At 32.8% G+C, this 16,357-nt stretch overlaps 1 protein-coding gene and 1 pseudogene across 1 annotated transcript; both read left to right on the forward strand.

Annotated features, from left to right (window-relative positions):
- Positions 1-789: 789 nt before the first annotated feature.
- LOC145600432 (linoleate 13S-lipoxygenase 2-1, chloroplastic-like) lies at positions 790-9,708 on the forward strand. The gene is made up of 9 exons (XM_081656329.1): positions 790-873; positions 2,288-2,488; positions 5,526-5,751; positions 6,631-6,972; positions 7,137-7,222; positions 7,392-7,499; positions 7,603-7,910; positions 8,140-8,406; positions 8,952-9,708. The coding sequence occupies exons 1-9, from the start codon at positions 790-792 to the stop codon at positions 9,706-9,708; spliced, it is 2,379 nt and encodes a 792-aa protein (XP_081512455.1).
- Positions 9,709-13,074: 3,366 nt separating this feature from the next.
- LOC145601374 (L-type lectin-domain containing receptor kinase S.4 pseudogene) lies at positions 13,075-15,518 on the forward strand (annotated as a pseudogene).
- The last annotated feature ends 839 nt before the right edge of the window (positions 15,519-16,357 follow it).

Consider the following 16,357-nt stretch of genomic DNA (forward strand, 5'->3'; position numbering starts at 1 on the left):
AAATCAAGCGGAACAATTTATTTATTTATTTATTTATTTATTTTTTTTCATTTAACGAAATAAGGTGGAGTACATTTGGCTAAATTAGTCAATTTTGTCCCTTCTTAAAATAACCTAGTTGATTTTTCAAAAAAAATACTCCCTCTGTTTCAATATGATAGTCCCATATGAAATCAATCACATAAAATAAGAAAAAAGGAATATTTGAAATCTAACATTAAAGTAAAAAACAATTCACAAATAGTTTTGCCTTAATTAATTTTTTTTAGGAAAGCATTAGCCATAATTGGATAAATCATGGGAGTAATTTCTTTACTTAGAGTCATTTCATTAATTCACAATCAATTAATCTAAGCAATCAGAATTAATTATGTATAAAATAGGAAATAAAAACCAAATTAAAAGTAGAATACATTCAATATGGGTAGATCTTTTTGAAACGCCCAAAATAGTATATGGGACTAATAAATTGAAATGGAGGGAGTAACATACTTGCTTTATTTTCTGAAATTTAAATTATTTCTGTACTATTGTTACAATTGCAAAATTCCAAGAACTGATAAATTCCCAGCAAGCCCTTCATCACCATCTATAAAAAGCCAACATATTAGACCTCCATTTTCATAAAAAAAACAATCCAAACCTCTTCTCTTTTTTCATCTATAGTTAGAAAACAAAAACAAAATGATGAAAACATCGACCTCTAGTTTCAACAAAACCCTACCATTGTTTTCATTGCCCAAACCCTTTGTTATCCCAGATAGTAAACAAAATAATGCATTATTATTTATGAAGCAGCTTAATTGCCTTTATAGTGATGCTGCTGCTGTAACTAGGCCTAGCCGCCGAAGCCGAAGGCAGGATGGGCTTGATGTTAGGGCAGTATCAGCAAGATTAGGAACAATATATCCTACTAAACCAGTTGAGAGTGTGACGGTTACCATCACAGCAGAATTACCTTTTCGTAAAAAAATTGAGGATTGGTTGGTTCAGGAAAAAGTCTTCTACTTGACGCTTACGGATGTTCATGGGAAAGGTATTTAGTAAAATCACCATAACAATACCTTCTTCTAGTATTCAATTTAGTTTTAAATTTATATACGGACTTATTTTTGGTGTTTAAAGAGCCACAAAGGGCGGGGGTGAGAATCGATCCCAAGATCTTCTGGAATCAGGAGGGAAGCTCTAACCACTTGAGCTATCCCTCACTCTCATATATATAAATTTATATACGGACTTATAGATAGATAGAGTATATACGTGATCAAACTAGTGTAATGAGAGATGTTTTAGATTATAAGCATAGACAATACCTCATCACATAACTATTTTTATTCAAAATTAAAACATGTCTGTTAATATGCATTAAAGGAAACGTATTTATAAAAGAGTAATAAATTACCACTTAACATTTTAATTTTTTGTATACAAAATGTGTACATGTCATATAAAAGAAGTTTCAAAATTGTTCCCACTCCCTGCATTCCATATTAGGGATGTATTTGCTTTGTCTCATTGAGCAATTTTTATGAGGCGTCTAAAATAGAATATGAGATAAAAAAAATAGAGATAGAGGAGTAACATTTTCCCTCTAGTAGACTATAGAGTAATTGGTACAAGTAAGTTGCTAGAATACTAACAAAGAAAATGGAAAATTTATTGCGGAGTATAATTAATCTTTTTTAAATATATATTGAAGCATTTCTGGTCCGACGTAATTGGTACTATCATATACGTTGCATCTATTTCTTTTTATTTGTTCATTTTAATTGGAATAATTATTCTTCTTTACCAACTTGGTGATGTATTTGATTAGAAAATAGAGATTCACCTCATAATAAGTTTAAAGAGTAAAGACTACAATTAAGAGGTTGTAAAGGAAAATCTTAATAAAGAATAAACATTAGTTAATATTACCGATGTATACATGTTTTTCTTAGTTATTGTAATTTATAAGGGCTACACAAAACACAATTATTATATAAAAAAACAAAGTGTTAAAGATCTTATCTCAGATCTTTGAGATCTTGGGTTTTAATCCTACCAAGTGAAGGTGCTTGATTGGGGGTAGTGATTCTCTTACTCTCCCCTCTAGTCCCAAGTTCAAAGTTCGTAAATAATAGACAAAATAAACCGTGAGTAGATGTATATATGTCGGGTACAAGGTACACTCAAGGATATTTTCTGCTCGTCTTTAATTAATTAATTAATTTATTTATTTATTTATTTTTGCACTGGCTGATTTATAGAACTTGGACAATACGCTTATATCATGATCTCTGACGAGCTGGAATTTAGTGCAAATTTTGATGTTCCGGAAGATTTTGGTGAAGTGGGTGCTATAAAAATTACAAATGAACAGAAGTCAGAGATATATATCAAAAATTTTGTCCTTGGCTTGCGTTCTGGCAAAATTGAAATTACTTGCAATTCATGGTTGCATTCCAAAGATGACGATCCTGAACCAAGGGTATTCTTCACTAACAAGGTACTTAGTAAACCTTAATTTTATTTATTTCTTGCATGCAAGTTAAATTCAAAATAATATCAATCACTTTTGTATACATCCGGTTTTCAGTAATGTACTGTACATCGGGTGTCACTTTTGTCAAATTTAGTGTCACTTTTGTCAAATTTATCAATAAAGCATAAATAACTCTTATATATGTCAGAGTAACTTTTTTGCATTTTAGTGTAACTTTTGCGCATTTTATTGTCACATTTTTGCGTTTTATTGTAACTTTTGCGCATTTTATTGTCGCATTTAATTGTCACTTTTTTGGTTTTCAGTAAGTTTGTGAAATAATATTTGTTTGAGCTAGTTGTTTCAATTGTTTCAATAAAAGGTGGTATGATACTAGTATATGTTTTATTCATCTGATTTTTATTTATTTGAACTTAGTATATATCTAATCTAATATATATATATATATATATATATATATATATATATATAAAGGGGAGTTTTTTCCCGAGATTTAAGAGCGCCACGTAGGATTTTTATTTTTAAAAAATTATTAGAGCGCCACATAGGAATAATATTTTTAAGACGTTACAATAGGATTATGCCACCTAAGATTAGTTAACGTGCGACGTAGGATTATAAATTATAGTTATATCCAATAAATAATTCAAGTGCCACATAAGCATAATTGACCAATGAGATTTTAATGGTTACATTAATTAAATACGAAATATTATCTTTTGAGATTAGGAATTTTATTTAATATTATAAAACAAATACGGAAAAAATGATATATTACGTACAACTAATAAAATAACAAATGTAATCACATAAATATGAAAAATATTTTTTTTAAAAAAATAGATCAACCCGTGCATCGCACGGGCTTCATCTAGTATTATCTAAATCTATCTTATATTATCATAACTAATATGTACTGTCCTTTTAAAATAGAGCTTATATTAGTTGTAAATTGAACTGGAATAACTCTTATTATCATTTACTAATATAAAATTTATTTTTTCTAAATTTATCCTATCTATAAACTTATTATCTTATCTATAAACTTATTAATTCACATAAACTGTCTTTTTCCTGAAATAAGTGAAAATAATTAAGGTGAATAAAACGTGACCTATATGGTGAAAACCTAATAAATTTATATACACTGAACTAATATATTGTTACCTATATAAATGGATAAAACAATATGTCCATATGTTATCAATTGAAAATGATTTGCGCTTTATATAATTGTGTAATGATTATAATTTAAAATTGCTCAATTAATAATCACGATATGCACTAATTTAAAACACAAATTTTTAAAAAAGGCCGTTGTACAATATTTAATGTATGGCGCGCGGCCCAATTTGAGGAATTATTGTCCTCTTCAATATTCTCACGTGCCAGAGATTTTTTTTACTGTACTTTTTTATTTACCTCTTTGATTTTGTCCTCTCCTTCAAAAACACTTTATGATTTTTTTCTCTCTCCTCTTTTCTTTTCTACATTTTGGTCTTTATATAATTATAATCTCCTTATCCCCTCTCTCTCTCCTCTTCATTGCTTTTTCATCTTACCTCTTCTCCTTGTTTTTGTTCTTTCTAATGTTACAGTAATTTTTTTTAAGTAGAATCAACTAAATTGGTGGATAAAAAATCTTTGAAGAAGAAAAAAGTTATAGTGAAGATGTGTCCTATTGAAGATTGTAATGATGTTCAGCGTTTTGTAATGAAGGTTTGATAACTTTTTTTTTTTTGGTTGTATTATATTGGATTAACTTGTGTATGTTTAAGGGTAACTTATGCTTCGTATATGTTTGTTTAAGGATAACTTTTTTTAGATTGAGGGTGACTTTTGTGAGTTTAAGGGTGACTTTTTGTAAATAAAAGGGTAACTTATATGTGTTTAAGGGTAGTTTATGTGTGTTTAAGGATAACTTTTTTTAGATTGAGGGTGACTTTTGTGAGTTTAAGGGTAACTTTTTGTAAATAAAAGGGTAACTTATATGTATTTAAGGGTAGTTTATGTGTGTTTAAGGATAGCTTTTTTAGATTGAGGGTGACTTTTGTGAGTTTAAAGGTAACTTTTTATAAATAAAAGGGTAACTTGTGTGTGTTTAAGGGTAGTTTATGTATGTTTAAGGATAACTTTTTTTAGATAGAGGGTGACTTTTGTGAGTTTAAGGGTAACTTTTTGTATATAAAAGGGTAACTTTTGAGTGTTATTGTGTTTTTATTTTATTTTTTAAATAAAAAATTTAATATAAACAAAAGTTAAATATAAGCAGGAAATTAACAATTTGTTTAAAGCGACGAAAACCTCAGTCAATTGGAGCGAAAATGTGAAAGATGAATGATGATAAACTACTCTTGAATTATAACGTATTGTGATTTGATTTAAATTTGTAACAAATCCACCAGACTTTCGCTAAGATTTGGCTCAATTACTAGTTGAGATAGCAGCTATGAGGTTGGATTAAATCATAATTTTTGGGAAAATTTCAACAAATTTCTGGTTGGAGATAGAAAGCTAAGATAAAAAAATTAATCAAACAAAAAAAAAGTAAATTTGTTTTCTCTTTATTTTGGGCACTGCAGAGTGCAGAGTCTGCAGACACTATGGCTACAAATGGCACGTGATAATTATTGATGGACAGTATTTTTATTGTGCACCGGGGGTATACAAAAGGAATTGAATTTAAAATTGCTCAATTAATAATCACAATATAGTAATATACACGTTATTTTTTCCAAATTAATTTAATAACATGCTTCTTTTTTTTTTTTTTTTTTTTTTTTTTTGACGGGAATAACATGCTTTATTTTATTTATATATGGACCCTCTATATTGTAATTTTATAATCTCATTTCCAAAATCAAAATTTAAGGGCCGGGCTGACACCCACTTTCAACTAAAATTACCAATACATTATCCTCTTGTATTCGTTTTGATACTCCGTAGAGTATAAGCCAGAATAACTTATTACGACATAAAAAATTATTAAAGAAGAAATGTTCAAATATCTTAACATGTATTTCGCTTTAATATTTTGTAGTCATACTTGCCATCACAAACACCAAAAGGATTGGTGAAATTGAGAAAGGATGAGCTTCTTAAATTGAGAGGAAATGGAGCGGAACAAGAAGAGCGCAAAAGCTTTGAGAGGATATATGACTATGATACATACAATGACCTTGGAGATCCCAAAACAAATCTTGAGTTAATACGACCGATATTGGGTGGTAATGAACACCCTTACCCAAGACGTTGTAGAACAGGACGTGAACAAATTACAATTCAAGGTAATTCAATTATAATTCAATTAATCTATACCCTAAAAGTAATAATTCTTTTTTTTTTTTCTGACAAAAATAATTCTAGCTACGTTATCATCTCATAATATTCAGTTGCAATATTTGCGATAGCAAAGTGATCTGAATTGCCACATATATCAATGCACAAAAAGTTTGTTTATAAGTATGAAGTATATGCTACTGTGTATTATGTACTATATCATCCATTTTAATTTACTTGCTACATAATAACCTCAAGACACGGACTTTAGGAGGTGATCAGATCATAGAAGCTAAGGTAAATAAGTTTTTATCAAAACAATTTAACAATGAGAATATTTGGATGGGTTAGGCAATATGGCCTGGATGACTTTTCACTAGCCACAATAAAGCCATGAGAAGTTTTCGAATCTAAACTGTTAATTGTTAATAAGCAATCTCAACCATTTGTAGGTTCGATTGTGAAATAAAATAATTATAAAAAAAAAAAAAACCATATTTTTCATTATTTATTTATTTCATGGAAATGGCATAGATTAAAATAAAGTAGTTACCATACTACAATTTCATTGTTGTCATTGCAAAATTGTCCTAGGCAATGTGTATTTATTATTTCGATGAATTTGCCTAATTACATTAGCTCTTTATTAAATTACGTGACATGTAATTGTATCGCAACTAAAAAATAGCGGAAGTATTAATTAAAAAAAAAGATAAATTAATGTATGAATCTTTTCATTGAGACTAATCCAATAAAATCATAGTCAAAATCGATATATAAATAATGTTAAAGTCAAGTTGTTGCCAGTATTTGAATACATAAATATGTTGTATAAAACTAGCTACTAATCGCATATTAATGTACAGGCGAAACTTTTGAGACCCAATTGGAAAACGGTTCACCGTATGTACCTAGAGATGAAAATTTCTCACAGTTGAAGGAGACACAATTCAGGTTCAAGACAATTTACTCAATGTTGCATGCAGTTGTACCAACAATAAAGGAGAAAGTATTCGCAAGTCCAAATTCTCATTTTCCATTCTTCACATCCATTGATTTGCTCTATAACGAAGGAATTAACCTACCCGTCAACAATGAGCGGAGTGTCGTAGGAGGTGGCACACTAGAATGGCTTCATCGCGTCATCAAAGCTAGCGTTAACCTTAAGTTCAAAATTCTACGTTTTGAGCCATCCGATACATTTAAACGTACGTATGAACTTCACTCATCATCATCATCATTATTATTAACTAAACTAACCATCAGTTTAACGTTTTGGTTGATTTACTCTATCAATTATTATGATTATTATTATTACAACCTTTGAGTATATATATATATAGCTAGTTAACGAGGTTTTATGATTACTTAGGTGATAGATTTTCTTGGTTAAGTGATGAGGAATTCGCACGTCAAACTCTTGCTAGCATGAATCCTTTGAGCATCACGCGTGTCACGGTATGATCTTCATAATTAGATCGTACAGATACTAATAAATATATGTACTATTAGCTTTAATACTATTGCTATTTGCTAGAGATGGTCACTAATTAATGTATAAACCAATCCATATATACCATTGTACATACACTATTATTCTAACTAATTTAGTTTGCAAATTTTGCAGAATTGGCCACTAAAGAGTAACCTAGATCCTAACATTTACGGCGAACCAGAATCAGCTTTAACAACTGAACTGGTGGAAAAACAGATGAATAGCTTGACTGTTGAAGAGGTTAATCTTATGATCATACATTCAAGTACAATTTTTTAGCTTCATTATTGATCTTCCATGAGTTTCGAGGTGATTAATTAATTAGTTGATTACCATGATGCAGGCTATAAAAGAGAGGAGGTTGTTTATTATTGATTACCATGATGCATTGTTGCCATTTGTGAACAAAGTTCGGAAGCTAGAAAACACGACATTGTATGGATCACGAACTTTGTTTCTCCTAGATGATGAGCGAAAAACACTAAAACCTCTAGCTATTGAGTTAACACGACCTCCAACTGATGTAAAGAATGAACAATGGAAGAGAGTTTTTACACCGGGAACTTGTGCTACTTCTGAATGGCTTTGGAAGCTTGCCAAAGTTCATGTACTTGCACATGACACTGGTTACCATCAACTAATCAGCCACTGGTAATATATTTTTTTTTAAGCTTCTCGTTAAATATTAGTTGCAACTTTGGGTATTATTTACGAGATATTAAATATTTAATTTTTTTTTTTGGTTAATATGGAGCCAGTATTAAATTAACATAGTACAACTGTACAACTTCACATGACTAGCTTATCAACTAAGGTGAAAATTGTCCATTACTTAGTACTCCGTATAAGTTTTATTTAATTTCCTAATTGATGATTGCAGGCTTAGAACACATTGTTGCACAGAACCATACATAATTGCTGCAAATCGATGTTTGAGTGCAATGCACCCCATATATAAGTTATTGAGTCCTCATTTTCGATACACCATGCAAATTAACGCTCTTGCTCGACAAAAGTTGATTAACGCGGATGGTATCATTGAGACCACCTTCTCACCCGGGAAGTACTCCTTAGAGTTGAGCTCTTACATTTATGACAATGCGTGGCGCTTTGATCAAGAAGCCTTACCAGCGGACCTTATAAGCAGGTAAATCAAATTAATAAGGACTTTTTGTAAGAAACTATCTAATAAAATCCAAAACTTATGAGAAATTACCTAATAAAAAAATATTGTAATTAAGAAACTACCTACTAAAAGGAAGTATGTTGTAAAAGATTGCCTGTAACCAGATTTTCTATATTGACCAATTATTCTGGCATTGACCCACCACAAAAAAAAAACCCCCGAAACCACCCTCTTTAGGTGTTTTCGTGGTTAGAGGGTGGTTTTCAAGCAGGTTGTGTTGGTTTTGAGATGAAAGCAGGTGTTTTTTCGGAGGTGTTTTATGGTAGGTCAATGTTTGAAAAGTCGGTCACAGATTGAAATCCGGCCAAAGTAGTTTTTTTACAACATTTTTCCTTTAAATTATTAGGTAATTTCTCACAAATTATATGTTATATTAGGTAGGCTTTCACATAAAATCCAATTAATAATCAGTGTAGGTACTTCATTGCATAGCTCATTAGCTCCTAACTATATATTATAGTTTGGCATTAGTATTAAGTTTCATTCTATTTGTTGGAATTGAATAGAGGAATGGCAGTTGAAGATCCATTGGAACCACATGGAGTAAAGTTAGTAATAGATGACTATCCATATGCAAAAGACGGGCTAGACATGTGGGCTATAATCAAAGAATGGGTTACAACATATGTGAACCACTACTACCCAGATCCGAGCCTTATAGAGTCAGATAAAGAGCTTCAAAATTGGTGGACAGAAGTAAGAACAGTAGGGCATGGTGACAAGAAAGACGAACGGTGGTGGCCGAATCTTAAAACACCAGAGGATCTCATTCACATTGCGACAACCATCATATGGGTAGCTTCAGGGCACCACTCAGCTGTTAACTTCGGACAGTATCCGAACGCCGGCTACTTCCCTAATAGGCCTACGACCGCTAGGACAACGATGCCTACTGAGGACCCCGTTGATGACCTGAAGTATTTCACTGAAAATCCTGAGGAGACGCTCCTTCAATGCTTCCCATCTCAAATGCAGGCTGCAACTGCTTTGGCGATTTTAGATACACTTTCAACTCATTCGCCTGATGAGGAATATTTGGGCACAAACTTGGAACCATCATGGAAGGATGAACCCAAGATAATGGAAGCTTTTGAAAGGTTTGATTCAAAGTTAAAGGCATTAGAAGATGAAATTGATAAAAGGAATGCTAACAGAGATTTCAAGAATAGAAATGGAGTTGGTGTTTTACCTTATGAGCTATTGAAGCGTAGTTCTAAACGTGGTGTCACTGGTAAAGGAGTTCCAAATAGCATCTCCATTTGAGAAACACAAATCTTGTTTTTATCTGGCCCTTTGATAAATAAAATTACTTGATACAATATTACTACCTATTGTCAAATTATAACCTATTATTGATGTAATCTTGTATTATGGATATAAAATCAATAACTTTATAATTATGTTCATCTTATTTCTTTGAATACAAATTTTTTTAAAAAAAACCTTTTAGACATGGTCCAAGTGCAAAGACTGGACCTATTCAAATGACCTATATATATCATCCCATACAACTTCTTTCATTAGCTTAATATGTATCTTTTTTCAATCAAGAAACAAAATATAGCCAACACATGGGCTTCATTTACTTTTAGTCTGTTAACTTTGACAATTACAAAATTTTTCCAATTAGTATTACATGCACCATGGTGCTCCTAGAACTAGGTGTACCAAGCCCAAATAACAGCCCAAGCGGAGGAAAATCCACCCCCAATTAATAATTCCTACCTGTTTTCTTTTTCAGCTATCATCTTTTTATATCAAAACTGTAACTTTCCTATTTTTCCTCCACTTACACGAGATCATGATTCTCTCTCTTCTCTACAGTTTTTCTCTCTCTACAAAAAAATCAAAGACCACCATGGATATTCTACAAGAGCTTCAATTTCAAGCAAAATTCTTAAAATAAAGATAAAATTATTTTAACATTTTTTAATTTTGTTGAATTTACTATTATTTTGCTAAATCTATAAAAAAAAATTATAATTTTGTTCATATTTTTAATTTCATGGATTAAAATTCTCTCTCTCTCTCTCTCTCTCTTTTTTTTTTTTTTTTTTTTTTTTTTTTTGTGTGTGTAAATATGCAAAAGTTACTTCAAGAACTTTTGAAATGAGAACATGCATGTATAAATTAGATATTTTTTTCAACAATTGTTGATTTTTTAAAATTATATACATGAACTTAGAACCCAAACTCCTACAAATATCCATCAATTGCTCAGGTGTTCAACACATAAAATTATAAAAAGTTGTGAAAAGTCAATTGTTGATCAAAATACATTAGATACGGATGAATTGAAAGAAGTTGGAAAGGTAAATGCAGAAATTCCAAGTAGGAAATTCATAGTTTTTAAGCTTTTTTTTCATTTTTATATGTATAAAAAAATTCAATAAAAAATTAGGATTACAAAAACAAGAAATTGAGGAGTAAATTAAATCATCAATGTTGAAACACTACTTTTGTTCATACTTATGAACCCCAATCACAAACCACTGAACAAAACTTCTCCCCTGAAAACACTGCAAAGAATGCTGCTATGTCTTCAGACTTTTCGATCCTTATAAACTATTTTATACGTGCTAACTGCAATAAAAAACACAGTTCATAATCACCATTATTGGAGTTTAAAAATAAAACAACAAAGTTCAAATAATATAGGAAAAAATGTTCATAATTACGTGTACAATTATTTTCTAAAAAGCTTATGTACATATACAAATAATTATGTAAAATGGAAAGGTTCATTAAAGCAACCTAAAGTTCATAAAAATAGAAACAGTGTTTAGAATATGATACCGCTTAAAACAATTTCGATAATAAACACTGAACCAACATCAAAAACCACTGAACACCCTACAAAAAATTATGAACCACAACCATAGACCACTGAGCACACTACAAAAACCTCTTAACCTCCTAAAAAAACTTCTGAACCCCAACCACAAACCACTAAACAACCTACAAAAACTTCTAAACCCCAACCACAACCACGAACCACTGAACACCCTACAAAAACCTCTAAACCAGTTAACCCTTACAAAAACTTTTGAATCCCAACCACAAACCACTGAATACCCTACAAAAACTTCTGAACCCCAACCACAAACCACTGAACACACTCAAGTCCAAGGCTAGGTATAGAACAAAGAGCATGGCACACTTATTGGGTATGATCAGTTAATTGAGTAAAAGTTCGTATAAATATTCGAGGTTGAGTTGACAAAGGTTATTTTCTAGAGTACAATGTGTAATGTAGTTTTGAACTACATTGTTTAAGTGAGCTAGTAATGATAATTAATCTATTATTCTCTGTACTCTGATATGTGATGATTACTCAGCTTTTTGCTGACGTATATGTGTTATTTTATTGTGCTACTTGTGGTTGCGGTCATGTCTTTTTCTTATGGTGGCCCTGCGACGATCTATTTTGGAATTTGTCCTTAATGGTGAGGAGTCAAGATTGTTTAAGCAGGTTGATCAAGTGATCGTAGCTAAAGGAGCTCAAGTGTTTCGATTAGTGTTTTTATATCGAGTTTGTAAAGTTGTATAAATAGCTCACCTAGATTTGTTGGGTTGTAATTATTGGGATTTTGTATGCCTTAACACTTGACCGGTTGTCGAGTGTGGCGGTAATACCTCCGATTTAGGTGTATGCTTCCGCAATTTTGTTTAAAGGTTGTTTATTTTTCCTTTATTTATTGTTTATTATTAGTTAGTAAATCGGAGCTCCAACCACCCGGAGTCTTCGTTGTTCTGGAGGTACATGCCGCGTGCAACCAGTCTTCGAGCTCTAACTCTCTCGAGGGACAAAAACACCCAAAACACCCCTCATGGCATTTGGGGATTTTTCAAGAGAATTGGATTCTAGGGATCTCCGTCTAATAGTGAGAAAACCGAGAAGCTAAACCGAGAGGCCACATTTGGGATTCTTGGCTTGGGTTCCAGGTCAAGCACGCTTCAAAGGTATACGTGTAACCTTGTACGTGTTTTATGTGTTAATCGTATGAATTATTACACGGGTCCAAGGCGGGTTTTAGTTTACGCATGATGATTAGATCATCGTACAACCTTACAGTTTGTAATTTTTTGGACAGATTAAGGGTAAATCTGTACTTCATGGCAATTTAGAGTGATGAGTTAGATTATGGAGGAGTAGTTGTGCCATTTGAGCTGTATTGGGCTTCTAACATTGTGTTGGCCCAAATACTTGGGATTATTAAAATTAATTTTTCCATAAAATATAAGGACTACATAAAAATAAAACAAATGAAGCAGTCAATCTTTCTACAAAGAAAGAAAAAAAAAAAAAAAAAAAGAAAGAGAAAACTGAGTTTTGAATGAGATATGCCTTTTGCCCTTTTCCATGCCATATCTTCTATTCAGGGGTGTCGACTTATTATATTTTCCAGTTTCAAACTCATAAAGTAGATTATTTTGACTAAATTACAGCTCACTAGTCCAAAGTCAATTATTCCAACATCTGATCAAACTTACAAAAGTACAAAACCAATAATGCTACTAGTAATGCCGACCTAAATAATATCAAAATGCACCAAGTCCCCACTATTTCTTATTTACTTTAGACTTCAACTTTGGTATGCCTTATCAGACTATTTTAGCCACCTAATATCATTCACTCATATCTTTTTTCTCCCTCCCTCAAAATTGAATACTTTCTATCCTTTATTTTCAATCACATTTATCATCAAAACTTGTATTTGCAAGATTAACACTTCCATTAACCAATATTATTATTAGACAACAACTCAATATAAATCATGTCCTCCTAATCCATTCTATCACCACTAAAACCTTAACTACCTGAAATATTCATTTGAAAATATGTTCAAAATTTTCAATCTTTTGGGTATTTTTTCCCTGTTATTGATCATCTCAATTGCATTCGCGCAACATACAGAATTCTTATATGAAGATTTCAGCAAAGCAGGCAGCACCATAATCTTAGAAGATGCAGCTAAACTAGTCAAACATGATAGTATCATACAGCTAACCAACACAACAAGCCGTATGATCGGGCACGCCTTCTACTCTACTCCAATTAAGTTCAAAAATACTAAAAACGACTCCGTTTTATCATTTTCATCTGTGTTTACGATAGGAACTGTACCCGAATTCAAGACTCTTGGAGGTCATGGCATGGCCTTCATCATTTCCCCTTCAAACAAACTCACTAAGGCCCTCCCTAGTCAATACCTTGGCCTTTTCAATGCAGCCGATATCGGAAACATCAGCAACCATATCTTTGCGGTCGAATTCGACACGGTACAAGATTTCGAGTTTGGTGATATTAATGACAATCATGTTGGTATTGATCTTAACGGCTTGGTGTCGAACTTCTCTGTTCCAGCTACATATATTATGGAAAATTCTACCAAACAAAATGTGTCCATGAAAAATGGACATACCATTCAAGCTTGGATTGATTATGATGCTACAAATCATCTTATTAATGTCACCATTTCACCTTTTCCTACAAAACCAAGTTTTCCTTTAATTTCATACAAATATGATCTTACCCAAATTTTGAAAGAAGAAATGTACGTTGGATTTGCGGCTGCAACTGGTTTACTAGCAAGCTCACATTACGTTCTTGGTTGGAGTTTTAATATGAGTGGTCCTGCCAAATCTCTTCCAATGCCTTCACTCCCACACCCTTCTAGTACCTCTAATAGTAAACACAAGGAAACTATGGCCATTTCTTTGTCGATTTCGGTATCGATTTTTATCTTTCTCATTATTATATGTGTCATCTATGTGATTATCAGAATTAGAGACCGCGAAATAATAGAAGAATGGGAGCTAACAGTCGGGCCTCATCGGTTTCGATACCACGAGTTGAAGGAAGCAACAAGAGGTTTTAAAGAGAAGGAGCTACTTGGGAGAGGTGGATTTGGAAGGGTGTATAAGGGGAGTCTTAAAAAATGCAATACCCAGATTGCAGTAAAGCGAATAAACCATGAATCGAAACAGGGGTTACCTGAATTTGTTGCTGAAATTGCAAGCATTGGTCGGCTATGCCACCGGAATTTAGTCCAGCTTTTAGGTTGGGGTCGACGTAGAGGCGACTTATTGCTTGTGTATGATTATATGCCTAATGGAAGCTTGGATAAGTACTTATTTGATCAAGGTTCTTTACTTGATTGGGAACAGAGGTTTAGAATAATTAAGGGTGTTGCTTCAGGGCTATTGTATTTACATGAAGGGTGGGAAAAAGTTGTTATTCATAGGGATATTAAGGCGAGTAATGTATTACTTGATGGTGAATTTAATGGTCGACTTGGTGATTTTGGGCTAGCACGATTGCACGACCATGGGGCGGACCTAGGCACGACTAGGGTCGTAGGCACATTGGGCTACCTAGCACCGGAGTTGTCACGAACGGGTCATGTAACAACTAGCTCTGATGTGTTCGCGTTTGGGGCACTTTTACTTGAAGTAGTATGCGGGAGAAGGCCTATAGAACCAAGGTTTAAAACTGAGGAGCTAGTACTAGTTGATTGGGTCTGGTCAAAGTGGAATGAAGGGAAAATAATGGAAGTAATTGATGCTAAATTGGGCAGAACATATAATTGTGAAGAAGCTATAATGGTATTAAAGCTAGGATTGATGTGTTCGTGTGACGACCCTCGATTTAGACCGAGTATGAGGGTCGTAGTGAGGTACTTGGATGGAGAGATGGCATTGCCAGAGGTTTTGAGAGCACCTATTTCAGATGATGATTTGAGGGTTTTAAGTAGAGAACCTAGACATGAAGATTTTGTTTACTCATTTGCAACGTCTTCTTCTGAGGTGAGTCTGCAATCACATAGTACTGGAGATAGAACTAGGGGTGCTAATAGCTATGCTAGTGTTAGTCCAAACACTATGTGATAACTGATAAGTACATCAATGTGATATATACTTTATTTGGAAATGTTTGAAATATACACAAAAAAATACTTCCTCTGTTTTTTTTTACATATTACAATCTATAGTAATACTGCTTATATAATGACACTTCGATTGTACAAGCTATGATCTGATTGACTGAGGCAATTAGACCGTCTTGCTCCACTGATGCTGCACAATATAAACAAACATTCGGAAAAGGTTATGAATTACAAACTATAAGCTATTGGAAAATATAATAAGCTTAGTAAGGTCATGATAATGTTAAACTTTAAAGAAGAAAATTGATTGTTCTTATACCTTGGGGAGCAAGGAGATTAGCAGCCTCAGAAGATGGCTCATTAAACATACATTCCAGACCACATCCTGTATGAGCACAGTCAAGCATAACCCAAGCAATAAACCCATTCCCTACAACCCAAACAGTTTCAGCTGAAGTGGCAAATGCACCAGTTTTACGAGCAACAATTTCTAAGAAGCCAACACAATCAATTGAAACATGTTTCCTTTTACATTAGGTCCAGGGCAACCCTCTTTTCTTTTATAAGCTCTATGCCTCTATGTACTTATGCCTAGCTTTCAACAAAGCTGATACATTTTAAGCCTATCAGAAGTAAGATAAGCCACATGAACTCTGTTTAGACGCATCAGTTTCTGATGAGCTGCACTTTCACGTGCCTGCTCCACTATGTCAGCTTCCCCTGATGCCTGCCCTCACACACTTACGCACTGTGCTTAGCCAAGCCTACCAATACATAAGTGGGTCTTGGTAGATAAAGTCAGTCAGTTATCTAATTTAGATGAGCCTGTAAAGCAATGCAAACTTAGCTTGGTTCTGACGCCATAACCTGAAACCGGCAAAAAAATGCTTTCGTAACTAAGCAAAGGAGAGGTAAATCGGTAGGGAAGAAAAGACTTTCTAAAGGAAAATGCAGGAACATTTTCTGCACAGAACACACTAAACACCTAAGCCATGGGTAACAAAAGAAACTAACAATAGAGA

The sequence above is a fragment of the Chenopodium album genome, chromosome 21, assembly GCF_948465745.1.
Source record: "Chenopodium album chromosome 21, dcCheAlbu1.1, whole genome shotgun sequence".
Taxonomy (NCBI): domain Eukaryota; kingdom Viridiplantae; phylum Streptophyta; class Magnoliopsida; order Caryophyllales; family Amaranthaceae; genus Chenopodium; species Chenopodium album.